The sequence below is a fragment of the Corella eumyota genome, chromosome 1, assembly GCF_963082875.1.
Source record: "Corella eumyota chromosome 1, kaCorEumy4.1, whole genome shotgun sequence".
NCBI classification, from domain to species: Eukaryota; Metazoa; Chordata; class Ascidiacea; order Phlebobranchia; family Corellidae; genus Corella; species Corella eumyota.
The window spans coordinates 2,006,762-2,028,085 of NC_137490.1; the positions used below are offsets into that span (position 1 = coordinate 2,006,762).

Genomic DNA, 21,324 nt, shown 5'->3' on the forward strand with positions numbered 1-21,324 from the left:
GTTATTAATAAGTCACACACAGTGTTTGGGGTAGGATAACTGTAACGTTACATTTTGATACAAAATGTCAATCACAGTTATTTTTTGGGCAAATATGTCAGCCATTTTGTGCTTACAATCTTTTTGATACACTACCAATTATATAAACCGCTTAAAACACCAGTATTAACAAAAAATAAGGTAAAAATCTCAAGTTGTGGTGTACAATATTTTGTGTATTGCAACCATACGACCAACAGTTTTTTAATGGTAACCTGCAAATAAACTAAAAATTAAAGTTTTAAAGACAATATCATAATAACAACGTAGCCTAACTAATTGGTAATTAACAAAATAAGGTCAAAATATCGGTAATATTTAAAAAAACATTATAAAAATCACCAGTTGTGAAGTGCAATATTTTGTGTTGCAACCATTTAAGACCAGGGAGTTTTTTTAAGGTAACCTGTTAAAGAAACCAAAATTAAAGTTTTAATAACAGTACATTTGTACCTATTTATGGGAGTACTTTTTACACCATTACACTAACGTAGCTTAATTAAATTTTAATTATTAAAACGGTGTCAGAATGTAAGTATTAACAAAAAATATTCTAAAAATCACAAGTTGTGCTGGCAATATTTTGTGTATTACCATATTACGACCAGCAGCGACCATATTACGACCAGCAATTTTTAATGGTTACCTTTAAAATGGTCTAAAATTTTATGTAAAAATACTATTATTTAAATGTTATATATGGTTTTGTTGAATCTTAAAAAAGTTTAAAGTAGATTTTAAAACGATTATTCTGCGTCGTTAGCTTAAAGGGATCGCAACCAACTTTAAGAAATTGATGAAACTTTCAATTTGTTTCGCTTTACTCGTTACTGGATTAAACTATATGAGATTAACTCTTTGCCTACAAAAAGACACTAACTTATACTGTGTTTAAAGTGTATCTTGTGACTTGATTTGGTAAAGAGTTAAATAGATTGTGTGAAACCTTAAAAGAAATTAGGAAATTAGGGATTTTGAATTAAAATATTAAAGTTAAATGATTTTAAAAATAAAGATTAAAAACAATATCTAAAAAACTATCTTTCATTATAACATGTACCTAATGTATTTTAATTTTTACACATTTTTCGTATATAAAATTTCTAAAACTATATTATTTAAATAATGAACATTTAAACTTTAAATATTTTAATCAATATTATAACTTAAGGTCGTAAATTACCAAGTTATTACTTTAAAAGTATAACCTTAAGCTTTAAAAAATCAATGTTTTTTATTTCTAGCATATTTAGCCGCGTAACTCTTTAGAAGCTAATCGGGTTGAAGGAATTTAAACCTGAACCATTATACAAGTTTAATTACTTGATGTTAGTTATGTTAATGAGTGTTTTGTTACAGTTATATGCGAATTAAAATTTTGTGTTGCTTTTTGATTTTTAAACCTTAAAGTTAGTAGTTATATAAAAACAAATAAGGTGCCATAAACGGTATAAACTTTTGCTAAGCCCAAAAATTAATTAGCAGCTTTATTATTGGGAAATTATAGTCTCTATAATATCCCAAACTGCCACAGGCAACTCGAGACTGGGTCGGGGTAACTAACGTTTCTTTGTTTAGATCATTTGATTGAAACTCTTTGTTAAGGTCATTAGACCTGGCTAAGTTTAAAACAAGTAAATAGAAAAAATAAATAAAAAAGTAATTAAAATTTTTTTTTAAATTTTGTCTAAAAATAAACTATATTAAAATACCCCTTTAGCAATTACAGTTTAGCTTTTATTTAATATAACACACAAACATAAAATCTAGAAATTTAGATCTAAAATTTAATAAAGCGTAAATTTTTCAAGATTAACTAAAACATTTTATAAAATAATCTGATATAAAACCTTCTTATCTGCACTTGATATTTGATTTCCGTTGCTTTCGTGTAATAATAGTAAACGATTATGACATCACTAATACTTATTATGACATCACTAATACTCATCAATGCGACAAATAGATTCAATTACTTTAGATAAATTTAAAATTAATATTTTTTGTCAAATTAAAATATGATTAAGAAATTTTATTAGCGTTAATTGTTAATTATGTTAAAACTTATGAATTTAAATTTAGGGTCTTTACACAGTTTGATCTTTTTATTTAATATGTTTCAGTAAAATTTAAATATTTTTTAACTCTTTTTAAATATATTTGTCAAATTTTTATTTCAAATAAAAGTTTTTTAAACAACAATATTTTAAATGATTTGTAACAAATAAATCCCAGTTTATTACGTCACAATGGATTAACAAACGTTCGAAAAAGGCGGCGTGCTTATTTAATCCATATTTATTCGAGAATAAAAATCATTTCATTGTGTTTAAAGCGTAATCGTTTATGACTTCATATTGGATAAGTTTTGCAACAAAATGGATAAATTAAAGAGTTATGAAATAATTCATGCAACGACTTTCAAGAAAAGTAAGTTTAAAACTTTTTAAACAAATTTTATTAATTAGATAAAAAGGTTATTAAAGTAAAGTCAAAAATTTTTTAAATGGTTTTAAACTTAATTAAATATATTTTAAAATATTGAGTTATTTAATTTATTATTTTGAATAAACTATTTTTTCTTTAGGAACTCAATTTTGTAAATTGTATTAATATTAATAAGTCGAATATTGGATATATTAAGATAGTTTTAAGTTAAATAAAGTGTTTTTTTTAACTATTTCGTTATTAAATATATTTACTTTAAATTTTTTTTACTTATTAACTAATTTTTTAATTTAATTCTTTCACATATTGGGTATATTAAGATAGTTTTAAATTAATTAAAAGCGTTTTTCAAACATTTAAGATATATATCTAATTTATTTATTTTAAGATTTTTTTAATTATTTTACTTCTGTTTATCTCTAAAGGTCGAATATTAGATATATTATGTAAAGTATGTGGAGATAGGAGCTCAGGCAAACATTACGGAGTTTATGCCTGTGATGGTTGTAGTGGGTTTTTTAAACGAACCATAAGGAGAAATAGAAAATATGTTTGTAAGGTGAAAAAATTGTTCTAAATAACTCTACGTCATAATATAAAATACGTAGTAACAGTATCTTAAGTTATTTATATATAACTCGCAAATTTATTTGTATAACTTAAAAAAGTAATTTTAAAACCAGTAACCCAAATTGTTATTGTTTTATTTAAAATGGGTAATTAGTGCTTAAGATATGTTATATATAAAATTTGTAATAACAGCATCTTAAGTTATTTATATATAACTCGCAAGATGTATTTGTTTAACTTTAATAAATAATTTTAAACTAGAAAACTAAATTGTTATTGTTTTATATAAAAATATTAATTAGTGCTTTGCAATACAATAACTTTAAATAAATACAAGGACTTGCATAATAACTAAACTGCGTGTAAAAATTTAATATATACCGACCATTAATTAAATATAAAATTGTAAGAATTTTTAAAATTATAAAATTTTAAAATTATAAAAGTAAACCTTTTATTATTAAATTCAGGGCTCGAACGATGGAAAATGTAAAGTTGATAAAATTCACCGAAACCAATGTAGAAGTTGTCGTTTAAATAAATGTTTAAGAGTGAACATGAACAAAGAAGCTGTACAGGTTTAAACTTATAAACAATTTCTTACTTGTTTTTCTTCTTATAACATTAAGATTAGCTTATAAAAACCCAGTAAAAAAATAAATCTTATTTATTTAAATATCATTAAAATAAAGATTAACAGTTAGTTAATTGTCTGTTTTAAAGTTTTATTTTTTTCAAGTAAAACTAAAAATCTCCATTTTGTAATTTAGCACGAACGGGGGCCGAGGATCGGAAGTTTAAGTTGTTCGTACGCGGGAATTTCAATGCTGAAACCCGGTGTTAATATAAAAACTTCAACAGCACAAGAATCAAATCACCACGTTAAAAAAGGTGATTATTTTTATAAAATAACAAAGTGTATTTAACCAAAAAAATTTTAATTTCATTTTAAATAATTTTTTAAATATAAATAGTTTACTAATTTAAAAAAAAATTAGGAATTTATTTTTCAGAGCAAATTTCTCCGATTACGTCAAACACGACAAATACTGTGACGTCACCTAATTTAACAACGTCACCCATCTTAACCAATCAGTTACATGCAAACGTTTATCAAAACGTGACGTCATCATTAAAATATTCACCATCGCAAACGGCAGCTTTACATTTCGGTAGATTGTTAAAATTGCTAAACAAAATATTAAAGAAAAATTGATGTTTTTTTAAAATCAACAATACAAAACTTTACAAGTCCGGTTGTGTGGTAAACTGGTCATAGAGTCGGACTACGAGCCGAAAGGTTCTGGGTTTAAACCGCACTGATGCCCTTAGGCCTGGCGTTTACGGATAGCTTAAACACGTGTCAAAATAACACAACCTTACCCAATAAAAATATTAAAAAAACTATCATCTAAAGAAGATATGAAAAATAATTTTAATTAGAGAATGAAATTTATTTAATTATCATTACTTTTTAGCTCCAAAAGCTCCATTTTTAAACCCGGAATTGACGATAAATTTATGTTCTCCGTTTATCAACCACCCTATGATGTCACTACCAATGCTACCAATGACGTCATACGACCATATGCAAGCTAAACTTGTCCACGAGTTGATGACGAAAAGTTTTACAAAAAATCAAATAAATGTTAAGGAAATATCTGTAGAAAAAATTAGGAGGTAAAAAATGTTAAATTTTACACTCAAAAGTTAAATTAATTTAAAAATGTTTTTAAATACAGCATTTTCTAATAAAAAGTTAAAAATGTCTTACTGAAAAAAATAACTCAACTTTAGCGATGTGACGTCACCACAAATTCAGCCGAGCGTAACCGACGTAATTAACCCATTTTTGCGGAATTATTTCGGGGCAACTTTGTCGGATCTAGCAAAACAAAGTTTAAACAAAATAATCACGTGGACAGTTGGGGTTTCCCCGTTCAAGATACTAACAACAAATCAACAAGTAAGTGTGGAAAATTGAATTAATTACTGGAGCTTAAAATGACCAAAAACTAAAAAAAATACAAGTCCAACTAACTTTTAAATTAAAATACATTAAAATAAAAGAACTAACTCAAAATTTTTTATATAAAGTCTTTTATATGTATTTATTATACCAACAAATTATTTAAAACGAGATTAACAATTTTAAAAGCTCATCTTTTATTTTTTTTAATTTAGACGGATTTATTAAAAAAACACTGGGCCTCATTATTTGTATTTGAATATAGTAAATGGCCGATTTCAACTGATTACAACATGCTCCTTCACTTGGCAGCTTATAACAGTAAGTATTACTACAACAGGAATATATTTTATATATATAGTCTTGTGTAAATTGCAGGTAAAAAATGTATTAATAAAGCTTAAGAAACGCAGTAATGTTTGAACCTAGAAAATGTATCGCTATTATGTCAGAAAATATGATTTACTTGGTCTAAAACATGGTACTATTATTTGTAATAGTGTCTTTACAAAATTACTGTAATATTATTAAAACTATTTTAACAAACACACATTTCACCAAAAACCGACAATTAAATATTTTTCTATTACCCTTTCTTACTCTGACCCTTTCTATTGCTCCTAAAGAAGCGTCCCTAAACCTCTTAAAAAAAATTGATCTAAATTTCATTAAAATTTGTTTTAAAGATATTTTGCACAAATGTTTATTTCGTCACAAAATATAAGCGGCTGCAGTTATTAAGCACAAAGTTATGTTTTTTTCTGTTTAGACGAAAATGCCAAAGTTTTATCAAAAGATCGCGGTAAAAAAGATGAGACCAGGGCCACCACATGGAAGTTATATTGTTCGTTGTGCGCATGCGCAATGGCAAAATTAGATGACATCGAACGCAACTTTGCAGCTAGTTTGCTTGTGTTAGGTAAAAACTTTTGAAATGATAAAAAAATTTCCACTTAAATAATATAGCATATTTGGCTTAAAAGCGCCCACTAACGACAACCTTTTTCTGGTATTTAAATTGATAAAAAATCTTATAATTTATAAGAAATTTTTCTACTTGTATATAGCAACCAATATTTGGTTTAAATTTAATTCTAAGAAATTGCTTACAAGCGCCAACTAACGACCGACCTTTTTTGTTTTTTAGAAAAAAAATATGATACAACAAACCCATTACAAATTGCAATTGAAACTTATTTTAAAATCAAGTACAAAAATCCTACAGATCTTCTAGAAAGGTAAATAAGTAAATAAATAGCTTTAAGCAAAATAATATAACAGTTTGCATATTACCATTTTGATTACTATTTTAATAAAGTTTGAATTAAAAATAATTATTTTTAACATCAGTTACCTCCACTCAGTCTCGAGTTACCTTTGGCAGTTTAAGATACTATTGATTATAATTGCTCGATATCTAAGTTGCTTATTAAGTAGTGGCTTAGCAGAAGTTTAAACTGTTTATAGCCTCTTGCTTAAGAGCGCTACAGCAACAAAGCAGTGGAGATCGAACCCAGGACTTCTTGTATGGAAGCCAAGTGTTTTAACCACTACAACACAGTGCCTGTAAAATCTAAATTTGTTTTCAAATTGTTTTTTTTTTGCAGACAACAAAATATGAACAAAGTCGTCTCTATTTTAAAACAAGTGAAGATTGATGACATCACAGGTACTTTCTTTCAACAATCATTTGTTGACAACCAAATAGAAGAAAAAATAACTGAATTTAAAAACAAATTTCTGTAATATTTCTAAACAAAAAATATTATTTTTGTGTTCCTTCCTTGGAATCACTAATAAAACAAACTTAATGTGTTATATTTAATAAAATTACCTTTAAAATTTATATCTGTTTACAATTTTTTTAATAAAATGAGTCTAAAATATAAACTGTTACAGTTAGATGATTAGATATTATTGTTTACTTTATCAAAAAAAGAAAAATTAATAATTTACAACCAAAATATTTAAACATACCTTCAAGTTAAATTCAAGTATAATTACAGGACATATAATACATAGAAATAAAGTGTATTCTACAAATGGTGTGATATTAAATACAAAAAAATCATGTAATAACTGCTTTTTGTCAAAATAATATTATCATGTACTTAGAGTGGGAATGCATAAAAATAAGGCAAATAAAAAACTTTTTGAATTAAAAAAAATAAAATAAAATTTAGGATTTAAATAAAATAAAAATTGATATATTAAAAGATATAATAAGATCTAAAAAAGGTAAGAATATTAAATTTTAAATAATGTTCAATTCCTAATTGTGAGCAAGATACAACAATTTAAAATGTTAATTACTATATTACAAAGAGAAATCTAACTTTAAAAAAATTCTGAATTTTTTGACAGTTTTAATATTTTCACAAATTAAATAAATCTAATAATCCCCCACCAATAAAACATTCGCAATTTCTCCGTTCTTTATGACATCACACTGGTTTGACTTGGGAGGAACAAGGAGAAGCACGTTGGCGTCGACCATGCTGATCAGACGACTGATCACCTGACCTCCGGTGATGTCAACCCAGGGAACGGGTTGATCTTCCTCGTGTCTTAATTTACCTCGTTGGAATTCCGGGGTTTCTCCAAGAGTAATGTCTTGAGAAACCTTGAATATAATAAATTGAGTTACATAGATGTTGTAGGCTATTGTATTTATTTATTTTTGCTTTGAATGGTCAAAATTACAGCCTTTCTTCAAAGAGCATTCTTTTGTACCAGTTTTAAGACAACTTTAACAGTTTTGGATTTCATTAATTATAAATGTTTGATAACTAAACTGTTAATTGGTTTTTGGATAAGCAAGAGTTGATAAAGTTTATAGCACATTACTTAAAAGAAGCTACATAAAGGCAATGGGAATCAAACCCAAGACCTTTTGTAGTAAAACCATGTGTTCTAACCAATTCTCATTGCTAACAATACGTAGTCGGGAGCCGAAATATAAATCAATTTTTAATAAAGTATAAAAAATCAAAGTCAAATTCTAATTAAAATATAACAATCTCTTATGATAACCCGAACCTTTGCCTTCATTAATACAGAACTTGGTGTTTTGCTTCCACTAAGTTTTCTTAAACAAGGTAAAACCAGAAGTTGGAACGCCATCAACGCTGGGACAGGGACTCCTAAAATTTTGAAATGTAATTAAAGTGTTTATATATTAAATTTATGTGAATAAGAAAAAAATTAAAAAAACCTAACCTGGCAATGTGAAAAAATATTTCTTTCCCCTTTGAGTTTCTAAAGTTGCAAAACCAGTTGGAGCTCTTAAGATAAAAAAATAAAAATTATAAAAAATTAATTGTTTAACTTAAAATTAATTTTATTTTCAAAAAAAAAAAAGAAACAAAAGTTGAATTTGTTTACCCGGGTTTCATGTCAACCCTTTTAAAATGCCAGTTGACCCCAATATCTGTGAGTAGGGGTTTCACATAATCATTATCACCCAAAGAAACTCCACCAGTGCTTATAACAACATCAGCTAAACAACACAATAGTTTAAAATAAATAGTTTCTCAAACTTTAAAGTATATTAAGTCTAAAATTAAAATACTCTTAACCTAAAATTAAATGGTCAGGGTAACAAGTGTTATTCTATGTTTAGCCTTTACAGTTGGCTTCCTACATCAAAAATAAAATTACATAAAAAATCATTTTACGGTTCAGGTTATTATAATTTTAAAACATAGAGTAACATTTTTTATACAGACCTAATAAACTATTTTCTATACTTTAACAAACAATCTAACCTTGCTTATAGGCCTGAGTAAGAACATTTTTCAGTTGCAAGATCTCGTTTGTTACGATGCCCATGTCTACCACCTTGTGGCCAATCTTTTGCAGAGCAAGTGAGAGTGCTAACCGATTTGTGTCACGGACTTTTCCACTTTCTGAAGCATTGGATTCTACTATCTGAAAAACAATAAAAAAAGGTTTCAAGATTTGTCTAAATTAAGTTTTAAGTAAGTAGGTTTTGTTAACTAATATTTAATTTATTCCCCCCCCCTCTGCACATTTTTATAAAACAAAATGTTTTATAGGCTTCACAACACCAATTTTAATGCTACCAGTTCTTAAGTAAATCAGTTAAAACCCACCAAAAAACGATAACAATAACCAGTAAAAGTCAATCAGTTAAAACACTATTTAAAACAAATTTTTATCAAAATATTTTGATTGAAATTCCTTTTTTATTGCCTACCTCTGCCCCAGTAGAAAGAATAGCCACAACTGGCAAGCGATTAACCCGAACACTGGACAACCCAAACTTAACAAGAACCACACACTCGGCATAACCGAGTTTTGTCCCCGATTTAACAATCACCTCCCCTGCTCTCGTGTCACTCCCGATTGTTCGAACTTGTTGACCCGGGGTTGCTGACTCGAGGAAGCGAACCACGGCTTCAACTGTTCCCTAAAAAAATAAGTTTATTATGACCTAACAATTGGTCTATTTTACTACAAATAAAGCTTTTTAAATATCTATTTACAAAAATTTATAATTTTTTTTGGGGGGGGAATAATTCAGCTAATAATTTGATTTAATATAGAATGACAATAATCCTTATAATCATAAGAATCTTACTCTGTTCTCTTCTCTGACGACCTTGGTGTGCTCAACTGGAACTAGAGCATCTGATCCAGCAGGCATAGCACTCCCGGTGGTGACTCTAATGGCACGTCCGACCGTCAAATAAGAACCAGGAAACACAACGTCCAAGTCACCAGGAACATCAGAAGCTAAAATAAAAAAATAACGTGTAGTAAAAACAGCATGTTGTAGTGATCGAAAGACTTTACTTCATGAGGTCCTCGGTTCAATCCCCACTGCACTCATGCTGTTCTACCCTTAAGAAAGGTGCGTTAAACGGTATGAACTTCTGCTAAGTCGACATTATTTAGCAGCTTAATTATCAGGCAATTATAATCTATAATCTTTCAAACCGCCAAAGGCAATATGAGAATGGGTCGGGGTAATTGTTGTTACTCTATGTTTAAGTCATGAAGTCGTTAGAATAGCAAATGCACAAAAGAACTATATACAAATATAAATAGGATAAATGCCAGTGTGTTTTATACATCTACTTGTACTTACCTATAACAGCATATCCATCATTTACAGCAGTGTTACTTTCAGGAATATTAACCAAAGCTTTAATATCTTCACAAACATAATGATCAATAGCATCTAAATACAAACTCAGTTTTAAAATCTGATGGCACTTGGCTTTACTACATAAGGTCCTATGTTTGGTCACTAGTGCTATATATAAATTTATTGGTCAATAAGCCCTTAATATACGTTGTAAGGTGCCATAAACAATTCAAACTTCGAACTTAAACCCAATTCGTAGTTTATCAGCAGGGCACTTATAAACAATATTACTTTAAAAATAAAACTGCTAAAGATAAGTTGAGACTAGGTTAGGGTAACCTGGTCAGGACAACAATTATTGCGTTATGTTTAGTTCGTGTGATTACCTTTACAATTTAGACTACAAATAGGCAGTGAGATTGTGTTGGAGAGAATGAGAGAAAAGGCTTTGTCAAAACTTACAGGTGGGTACGGATAACATCGGTTTCTACGAGCTACTTTGTTGAAGTCTAAAAAATATTTATTCAAATCAATTTTTAATAATTAAAAGTTTTACAAACTAAAAAAATTATTTTCAATAGAAACTTATCGCATATAGCTATTTATTAACAAAAATAAGTTAAAAAATTTTATACCATATATATTTCATTGTTAATACAATAGAACTGTTATGTGTAAAAATAAGGACTTTAAAAACACTTTATTAAAAATAAAAATATTTGAATTTGAAAACCAAACTTTACCGGTATTTAATCCTGTATTTAAGTTAGTTGCCATATTTTCCAACTTACTCAATAATTTATCTTTTCTATTGCAAATCTATAAAAGATTATACTTTATACCATTCACAAGTCTACTAAACAACATATTGTGTTTAGGCCTTTACAGTAACTAGAAAAAATGTTATTCTCAATAATAGTTCCATTGTTAGTTTTTTTTAACCATTAAAAACATCTACAACAAGGTATTTATACTCAGCCAACTGATACTGCATTTATATATTTGAACTTCGGTTTGTGCCTTAGGCTGATATTAGAGAGAATTTTCTAGGAAATAAATACCAACGCGAATGAAAAATTTATGTTTTGAGAATTAATAGGCAGAGATAGCTTGCTGATAGGCATCAATATTTTGAGAAAATTATTAAATTTGACTACATAGCAGACTAATGGCCAATTAGGAGAATGTAATTGGGTATTTTATTTATAAAAAGAGCATTCAAAAATATACAAAATGGTAATTATTTCCATACACTTACTCCCTACAGTTTAAATAAAACAGTGTTGGTATTACAATTTTATTGTTTTACCTAAAAATGAATAAAAATCTAAATCTCCAACCAATTAACAAAATTATGATCAAATAACTTTTTTTTATAAATTTAAAATTTTGGTATTTTGTGAGTTTGTTATAAATTTGCCAAACCAAATTTAAAAAACAAACAAAATTAAATCATTTCTTATTTAGAAAAGATTATGCTTTTGAACAACTTAATTTAAATACAAGCTATCTATTTATACATAATTTATATATTAAAAAAATTAAAATATATATTTAAATTTCTATAAAAAAATGTAAATTATATCTTTTGTTAGAATTCTATTTAACAAGTTTTATACTACTACTATTTAATATGTGGATAAATTAAATACTAGTTTATTAGTTAATAAGGGTTACATAAAGTTAACCTAAACATTTTTTTGCAATTTATATGCCTGAAGGGAAAACAACTACTTATGGTGCATGGGCAAACAAATGACATATTACAATGATAAAATTAAAAGCATAAGGCCAAACTATTTAGACAAAATTTAGTCTACATTACCCTAATAATATTGCTTAAAAAAGATAAAAGGGTTTACAATCAAAGGTGTTTTCAAAATTAAAAACGATATTCAAAGTCAAACAAAATTCTAGTGTGCTGTGAAATATTTTAAATTGCTTAACTAACACATAAAAGGTATAAAACAAACTTACTTGAGAAAAAACAGGAGTTGTATAAAAATGCTCATCTCTAATCTTTAGGTTGCAGAAACAAAAAGATGTCCTATAACTTCAATAATATATTTGAACACATTGCAAATTCTTCCTTTCAATTCACTGAAAAGAAATTTTTTATAAGATTTTTATTTTAAGCTTAAAGCAATTACATATTTTTTTAATGCTTAATGCTTACCTTATTGTTAATTTATTTGATCAAAAAAAACATTATAATTTTTTCAGTTCATCAAAACCCATAAACATTTAAACATTTTTATAAGTTTTAATTTATTTAACATTTCTACTTAAACTAATATTTAATTAATACAGGATTAATACATTACAACTATTAGCGCTAATGAAACTGCATAAAACATAACAATGTTTTTAATACAACAAAAAAGACTTAACTTTTACTAATAACAGCTTCAAAAAAATGAAATTTAACAGTTATCTAATACAGATAATACGAAAAATGGAACATTACAATTTTGAAAGAAAATTGGGTAGAAATAACTAAGTTTAATGCAGAAAATTACAAACTTAACGATTCTGAGTTGCTAAAACAACCCTAGGCTCACTATAAAAAACCCCTTCGCCAACAAACTCCTTAAATTTAATATAATTTTCAGTTCCAAAAATATCGGCACAATTTGGAGCATTTGCCAGAGTCTGTAAGACTTCAAATTTAGCTTGGATCGATTTGGTTTTAACTTCTGTTTTTCTGTCTAGTAAGTATTCGGTAATTGAAGCAAATTCTACCATTGCTTCTATACCCCAATTCCAACTTGCGACAGAATTTAACTTTAAATTAAAAATATATTTCATGGTCTTTAAAATTACTATTAAACTCTAATGCAAATATTAAAAAAAAAAAATTCGTACAAAAATTACAATATTAGTACAAAATAATACCGAATACAAAAACTCTTAGACAATTAAAAAAATAAATTTACATAAATAATGGTGTTTACAAATAACCATCAAAAATACCATACATACCAGATTGAAATCAGTAACCCAATCTCAAAACAATGGTGTTGACAAAAAAAATACCATACTTACAAGATTTAAACCATTTACACTGATAGTATTAAAATGGTGTTTACGGAAATAAAACACCAAACCTACCAGATTAAAACCAGCAACTGTGGTCCCAACAAAGTGGTTTATATAAAAATAAACAACCATTCTTACCAGATTAAAACCAGCCACTCTGATCTCCAGAGAATGGTGTTTACAAACAGAGAGAATGGTGTCAATAGGACTTGATGAGATGAGTTGAAACCAAGAAACTGTGATGGAAAATAATTTCTCCTTTTCTGTTGGATGGACCTTTACATCAAAACATTAAAATAAAATTTGATTTAAAGTTTGTAACGTTAGTGTATTTGCTAAAATCTTTTTACACATATTAAATATTGAAATACTTTTGATAATTATTTAAACTTAGGTAGGCAAACAACTTATTCAAGTTTTTATAAATGTCAAGGTTATCGTTATTGCTAATTGATTGCCAGCTTAACGATTGGGATTTTAATTATTGTAATATAATCGCGATTTTTAACTAAAATTTGTTTGTAATTTGCTACTAGTCAAATACCACAACTATAAGTTTTTTTCGTAGGCCTCTTGATTGAACACTTGTATATTGGTTTTAAGTATTATTTAAACAATATGATGTAAATATTTATCACTTTAGAATATCTAAATAACATATGTATGAACTTAAAAAACTGTGCCTATATTAAGCCCATTGAAAAAATAAGTGTTGAAAAAGGGTAATACCATGTCACAAATAATCTTGTTATTGCACTTAAACAATGAATACAAATACCAAAACCTTATTGGTGCTAAGCATTTGGGAAATTGCATTGACAGCATTTTCTTTCAAATCCAGTGGTCCACTTGAAATTAATTTACAAATATCACCAACTGCTTTTTTAAAGAGAATTCCTATACAAGAAATGAAATGGTTTTCTTACTATATTACATAGAAATCAACTAAAATTACCATTTTTATTCATAAATATTTTATAGAATTCTAAGTTAGAAACGTATAATTAAATTTAGAATGTATAAAACTCGATATCAAAAATTATTGTTGTATGGTACAAAAGGGCAGAGGGAAAAAGTAAGAAAGTAAAATAAAATATTTATAAATACTTGTCTATAGCCACACTAAGTTTAGTATTTTATTGTCAGAATATGGTCAAAACTTTCAACCAATATTTGCCTGGGATAGTTTACTAATGCACCACAAACGCAAGTTTTATTTATTTTGTGAAACTATAAATTGAACAAACATATATGTATATGTATGTAAACCGTCTAAAGTTCCATTATATACAAATAAGTAACCAAGATTCTTAAAATTAAAAATATTTAAAAGGTAAAAACAAAAAATAAACAAATTACAAACGTACCCTGCTCATGCAACATAATTTTTCCTTGAGTTGACCTTGAGATAAGACCGATGGTATCTATGGCAACCTTAACAATTGTGCTGTTCTCGTGATGAGTCAGCCCAAATAAGGAGTGAAGAAACGTAGGGTACGACTCTGCAATTTTTTGAGGGTCACGGTACATGCACATGTGCCCAAAAAATTCAATAACAGCTACATAATAAGCGAATGTTATTAAAAAAAATGGCAGAACGTAATATTGTAAATTTTAAGTCATAGTTACTATAATAAAGGTCATATTAGTGAAAAATTGTTTATTGTTTTATAAAAATTAATTGCTTAAAATAATTTCCACAGGAAAAAGTGATTTAGCAGATAAACTAATTATACCAACTTAAATAGGATACAAAAAAAATTAACAAAATAATTAGTACACTGATTTATGGTGAAAACTTTATATGGCTATACAACTTAATTGTTTCCAATTATATATACAATTTATTAAAAAATAACCAAACTAAATTTATAAAAATTTAAGTTGTTATTATTTAGTTCAAAAATTAATAACAAAAAGTTTAAAAATTTGTAGACCTATCTTAAAACTAAACATAAAAAATATATCTACACAAAAGTTTAAGTTGTTATTATTTGTATAAAGATAAGTCAAAAAAAAAAAAACATTTTACAACTAAATATGACACAAAAAATACAACTTCAAACCTACCTGATAAATAGAGATCAGAAATTGGATCATTTGGTGGATTTTTCATAAACTCCATCATCTGTGAAACCAAACCTGATTGCTCCAAGTAATCTAAACTGTGAGGAGTTGAAGCCATTTCTGTGATCATTGTTATACAAGTTACCTTAAGTAATGCATCATCACCTAGAAATAACAAAAATATTTTAATTCAAAAATAAATAGTTTTTTTTGTATTTACAAATTATTTATTTTATTTGAAAAAAAATCTTTATAATTTAGGTTATGATCTAAAAACAATGCTTAATTTAAAGAATTTACAAAAAAATTAACATAAAAAATAGTCTTATATGAATTTTTAAATTCAGCATAAACATTTTTTACTAAACATTTTTTTACTAATAATAATAATTTTTTAAGGACTAAAAAATTAATAAAAATTACAAGAATAATAACATCAACTTATTATTTCAATTTTTTTTTACTTGAAAGTTCATTTAAAAGTTGGTTTAATATTCCAGATTGAAGACATAGTTCCAACATTTCCTGAGATTCAGATTGAATACTACAAACTACCTGGAAATAAAATTTAAAATGCTTAAATTTTTAGTTATTAACAAATATAAACTTACAGAAATTTTTATTAAGTTTTTAGGTGTTTTTTGTTACTAATATGAAAAGTTTAATTATTAAAAATCACAAACTAACAATTACTAAAACAAAATTCAAGCAATAACTAATTTTTTTTAAACATTCTAGTATCAAAATTTAAATGATAAATATGCAAAAAAGTATATTTTATTTTACCTTCTAATAATAAAACCATTATTACCTCATACACTCTATATCGAACAATATCACTTTGTTTCATCACATCTTGAAACATATTTAACATTGACTCAGCATTTTTATCCAACATTTTTCGAGCCAAATTTGGTGAAATTTTCGCACAATCTTTTAAAAATTTGATTGCTAATTTTGAGGCTGATAAATTCTGGTTTCCAACTAGAAGAATCGCAGTTTTTAGAACATCTGGGTTTTCATTAATAACAGTTGGTCCTTCAGGTATTTCTATTACCCTGTTTAGCTGTTTACAAATAAATATTTTTATATGATTGTTAATAGATTGCTATTGTTTAAAATTAAAAATCAACAGTGAAAATTTGGATAAAAATATTGTTTTTGATTTTGCTTTTTTAATACTAAAATCAATTAAAAAATTTAAATTATCAAAATTTATTTCTTGTTTAATGTACTTTTTTAATAAACAAGTAAATTTAGCTAAATATTAATAAATAACATCGCTATAGTATAAAAGTTGACAGTAAAAATAGAAATAGTAAAATTTAAATTTTATTTTCTTGAAAAAAAAATATTAAAAATTAAATAAAAAATCTGTAATTAACAAAATTTACTTCTTGGACAACAATTTCTTGAACTTCTTCTTTTTCATGAAGCAAACCAACTTTTAATTCATCCCAAAGTTTAAGGATGATTTCAAGTGGATCAATTATTGATAAAAGTGAAGAAAGAATTATACAAGTTGATTCAATAATCTTTCTGAATCAATCAAAATTTAATATTTAAGTTTAAAAAATAAAAAATATTTATTGGTATTATTTTCTGGGTTCGATTCCCACTGCACCAGCTTTAAGTAAGTTATTACTAAAACTTACTTTCAAAAGGTTTAAATACAAAAACCTAATGACAAGTGAAATAAAACCAATTTATATTCTCCAATTCAAGTAAATATATTTTACATAATTTAAGCTGACAGCTTAAATTATGGTGTAGTGAATAAATCTTGGCTTCACTACATGAGATCTTTGGTTTGATCTCCTATAATTTTATTCTGTAGTGCCTTTAAATAAGGCGTTTTAAAAGGTGTAAACTCTTAATAAGCCAACAAATAACTAGCTGTTTAATTATCCAGGAATTAAAATCAATAATAATTCAAACTGCCAAGGGCAACTTTAGACTGGGTCAAGGTAACTAATGTTACTCTATGTTTAGGTCGTAAAGTCGATCTTTCCACAACAGAAATTGATAAAAAAATGTATAAAATGTAACAATAGAGAATGACAGAACACTTAAAATATATACCTGTTATCAGTGCCTAAACAGCTCAACAAACCACCTATATGTTCAGTGGTTACAATTTCCTTTAGTTTAGCTGGTGACTGACAGGTTATAAACGCTCTTATATCTTGCAAACTTGATTCAATATCGTTTGCTGTATTTAGTTGGTTTATTAACGAAGTTAACGTAACTCCGTCTACTTCCATATTTAGAATTTGGCAAAAATATTTAAGTGAAAAGTTCAATTCTGTATAACCTTAACAGTAGATAATTAAAACAAATAAGTAATTATAGATTAGTAAAGTGACAGACTGATGATAAAAATAAACGCTTTAAAATTACACGTGTTTTATATTTGAAATCAAAACAGTAAAAATGTCTGCTAAATTCCTGAAAATATTTTTATTTTTTGAAGATTACTACCCAAATTTACTCGTAAATTGTATTTAAAACTATTTAATTACTAAACCTAGCAGTCAATGTTGACATTTGACAAATACACACAAAAATAACAAAACCGGTAAAATTAGTAATGTCATTTCTATAACTTTCCCTAAATTAGAAATATAATTTATGACTTTGCTATTTTTAAAATAATTTTTAGTTTATCCTCACAACGTTTTTTTTAGTAAAGTAAAGTCACATTTTGAAATTATTCTATATTTAGTTTATAGTACATTGCCTATCACTATTTCAATATTTTTATTATTCCATTAAAGTAATTCTACATCAATTAATAGATCCATACATATATTATCTATGTACAAATTTAAAAAGTATTCTATTAAACACAAAAACCCAAATCCCGGCAGCAAGGTGTAGTAGTCTGGCTTCACTACATTAGGTTTTAGGTTTAGTTCCCACTGCTCTTATGTTGTAGCGCCTTTGAGTAGGTTTCTAAGGACGGTAGGAACTCCTGCTAAGCCAACATCTATTCAACAGTTTAATTTTTAGGCAATTACTACCTATAATATCCCAAACTACTAAAGGCAATCCGAGACTGGGTCGAGGTAACTAATGTTACTTTATGTTTAAGTAGTTAATTTGATCTTTTTACATTGAGAGTAAACAATAATAAAAAATAGTTAGTGACCACTATGGCGTTTAAGTTCAAGGTATAAGTCTGGAGGTGAAGGTGGATTATCAACTGGTCTAAGATTAACCGTTCTTCTTCCTGCTTTAGGCCTGAAACCCTTATTCTCCTGAATAACGTCATATGAACCATTGTTCGGAGGGTCGTCGATTTTACCGTACGCGTTTTCCGATTCTTGGACTTGTTGATTATCTTGAAACTCTACGTAGCCTGTGACGTCATTGTTTTTATTAAGAACGTATTCGTCATGTACGTCATCAGACGAAAAACTGTCCTGTCTTTGTGCGTTACGTATTTTGAGCGATTTAGTGTTCCCCATCGTTGTGTAAACACTATCTTGTCGCCGAGCTGGTGACTGGTGTGGCGATGAATAAATGGCTTCGATTTGACGCCCGTTAGACGGTGCTGGTGGGTTGTCGGGATAGGGTATAGTGTCGTATACGTTCATTACAGATAGTCGATTGTCTGTAAACAAATAAAACAAAGTTTAAACATGTTATAAAACCGATCAAAGCAGACTACAAATCCAAAGGTTTTCGGCTTGAACCGCACCAATGCCACTATTCGCTTTTGAGCCAAGCGTTTACAGATAGCTTAAACACGTCCCAACAATAAAAATACAACAAAAAGAGAAAAAGTAAAGAAATGCGACGCGTTGTAGCAATTATATTTAAATAAATTACCTTACCTGTTTTATTCATGTAAGTCTTATTTAATTCCAACTCTGGCTCTGGGACAATGCCTCGCCTGTTTCTATAAAACAAATACATTTTAAAACATAGTATTTATGCAAAGTTAGGTTAACCTTAGCTAAAAAAGGTTGGATATTATTAATAATTAAAACTTTAACAAATGTAAATGTAATTGGTTTTAAGGCTAACAATAATAACGAACTACTGTTTAAAAATATTTTTTGAGACTTTTAAAATAATAAACTACAAAATAAAATATTTTTTACCAGTAATATCCTAAACCAACATGCTAAAATTTTGCAGGGTATTTTTTGCTTTAAATTTAACCAGCAAACGACTAGCCTACTATTTATCTTGTATGTATTACTAAACTTACCGTTTTACACAGCATACGACAACGACAATTACTACAAGAAGTAAAAATCCGCCCCCAGCAGCGCCAATAATTATCGGTAAATTGTCAGAAGCATTAGAAGCTAGAGGAGCAGTTGAACCAGCAGAATTTTTGATGGTCGACCTCGTTGTGGTTACACTTGATTGATTTGGTTCAGTACTACTTTGCATTGTGGATACATTTGTTGATTCTGTTTCTAATGTTTTTGTTGTTGCTGGACTTGTTGTTGTTGGTGATGTTGTTGTTGTTGTGAGTTCTGGTGTTGTTGTACTTAATTTAGTTGTTGTGTCTGTAGTTGTTGTTGCAGGTTTTGTTGTAGTTATTGCTGTTGTTGTTTGTTCTGCAGTTGTTGTAGTTGTGGTATCTGTATTAGGAACACAAATAAAAAAAATTGCATAGACAGTCTATATGAAATGGAGCTTAGCAATATATATAAATACATGTTTAAACTTATAGCAATGGAAAATAAATAAAACTGCGCTTCGTGACTTTTTAAAAAAAAATAAAACTGGTGTTAGGTAAATTATCGCGGGCAAATATTACTTGAAACTTGCGACTACATTACGACAATAAAGATCTCAACCGTAGGGTAGACATTTTTACCTTGGACTATTCTTTGGCATAGAAAGTTGTATGGATTAGAACAACATCGTAAAAGCGCTTGTTTCCCAAGCTAATTATTGCACAATCTTCTTCACCTAAAGTGTCGTATGTCCATAAAAAACTGTCAAGGGGAACAAATCCACTTTCATCTTCCCATTGAAACATTATGTCGGTGACCCGGTTTAGCCCAATGTAATAAAATGTAGAATCTAAATTCAATGTATCAGGAAGTTTATAAAAAAAAACGGTTTTGCATATTCTAAAAGTTTAGTTGTCTACCGTCAATATATAAAGGCCGACTTTACAACCGAAACAATAAACAGTACCATTTTTCACCCGAATGCAGCCTTAAATTAACTTTCATAGTTTAAGACAAATTTGATTACTGGCGCTTGTAAATTAAGCTACAAACAGTTTTTTTGACTCAACAGGAATTCATATTCTATGTGGCACCTTTATATAAGGCGTTTTTATATGCGCTACAGCGTTAAAGCTGTAAAAACCGAGCCCATGACTTTTTAAAGTAAAGCCAAGAGTTTTAACCACTACGCCATGGCAGATAAAACATACATTTTTTAATAAAATAATTATTTTAATACAAAAATAAAATACGTTTATTAAGAATTCAAAATATCTTACGATTGAATGAAGTAATGTAATCTGATTGATTTTGGTCGCTTAAAATTGCCAATCTTGAGTTAAAGCTTTCGCATTCTGTCACTGAGGTATTATAATTGGCTGCAGTCGTTGAAAACATATATTCGTAATTGTTTGGTCCTTGCATCCATTCTAAATAAATAAAATATTTTAACTGCAAAAATATAAATTGAAACTTGAAATATTGTCAAAAATTGACAAATAGTTTTACCTGCTTGAACAGTAGCAACTAGAAAACTGATAATCCAATACAACAACATCTCAAGTTTTAACTTTTTACAATACTTAAAATTTAAAAAAGCAATAAATTAAAAAAAATGAGCTAAACAAAAGGTTCATTTTTAAATTATATTTCAGATTTAAACAAATTGTAAATTGAAAAAACTTAAAGTTTAATTTAAAATGTTTTTTTAAATTAACACAAAATTGAATTTAACTTTTTAAACCTGTCTTCATTAATATTTTATTATCAATCTTATAAGTTTTGTTTATGACTTGTCACAACAAGTAGATGATTTCTGCATCTGCACATATGTCTTTGTTAGCAACTAGCTAATAAAACAAGTAAATATTTATTTTCTT

At 27.4% G+C, this 21,324-nt stretch overlaps 1 protein-coding gene across 3 annotated transcripts; it reads right to left on the reverse strand.

Moving 5' to 3' along the window:
- Positions 1-7,168: 7,168 nt before the first annotated feature.
- LOC145753077 (gephyrin-like) lies at positions 7,169-17,551 on the reverse strand. 3 transcript variants are annotated; one of them, XM_082569478.1, is made up of 10 exons: positions 10,883-11,172; positions 10,526-10,648; positions 10,140-10,232; positions 9,630-9,784; positions 9,246-9,458; positions 8,794-8,956; positions 8,411-8,525; positions 8,246-8,310; positions 8,066-8,169; positions 7,169-7,649 (listed from the first exon to the last, which is right to left on the reverse strand). In XM_082569478.1, the coding sequence occupies exons 1-10, from the start codon at positions 10,914-10,916 to the stop codon at positions 7,419-7,421; spliced, it is 1,296 nt and encodes a 431-aa protein (XP_082425604.1). In that variant the 5' UTR covers positions 10,917-11,172; the 3' UTR covers positions 7,169-7,418. The 3 variants fall into 3 exon arrangements, 2 of the variants coding, with proteins under 2 accessions (XP_082425604.1, XP_082425596.1); XR_014283812.1 differs by lacking the exons at positions 7,169-7,649; positions 8,066-8,169; positions 8,246-8,310; ... (4 more) ...; positions 10,140-10,232; positions 10,883-11,172 and adding exons at positions 12,117-12,239; positions 13,317-13,454; positions 13,963-14,075; ... (4 more) ...; positions 16,640-16,784; positions 17,328-17,551 and having other exon boundaries at positions 10,535-10,648; XM_082569470.1 differs by lacking the exons at positions 7,169-7,649; positions 8,066-8,169; positions 8,246-8,310; ... (5 more) ...; positions 10,526-10,648; positions 10,883-11,172 and adding exons at positions 12,478-12,923; positions 13,317-13,454; positions 13,963-14,075; ... (4 more) ...; positions 16,640-16,784; positions 17,328-17,551.
- Between the last annotated feature and the right edge of the window lie 3,773 nt (positions 17,552-21,324).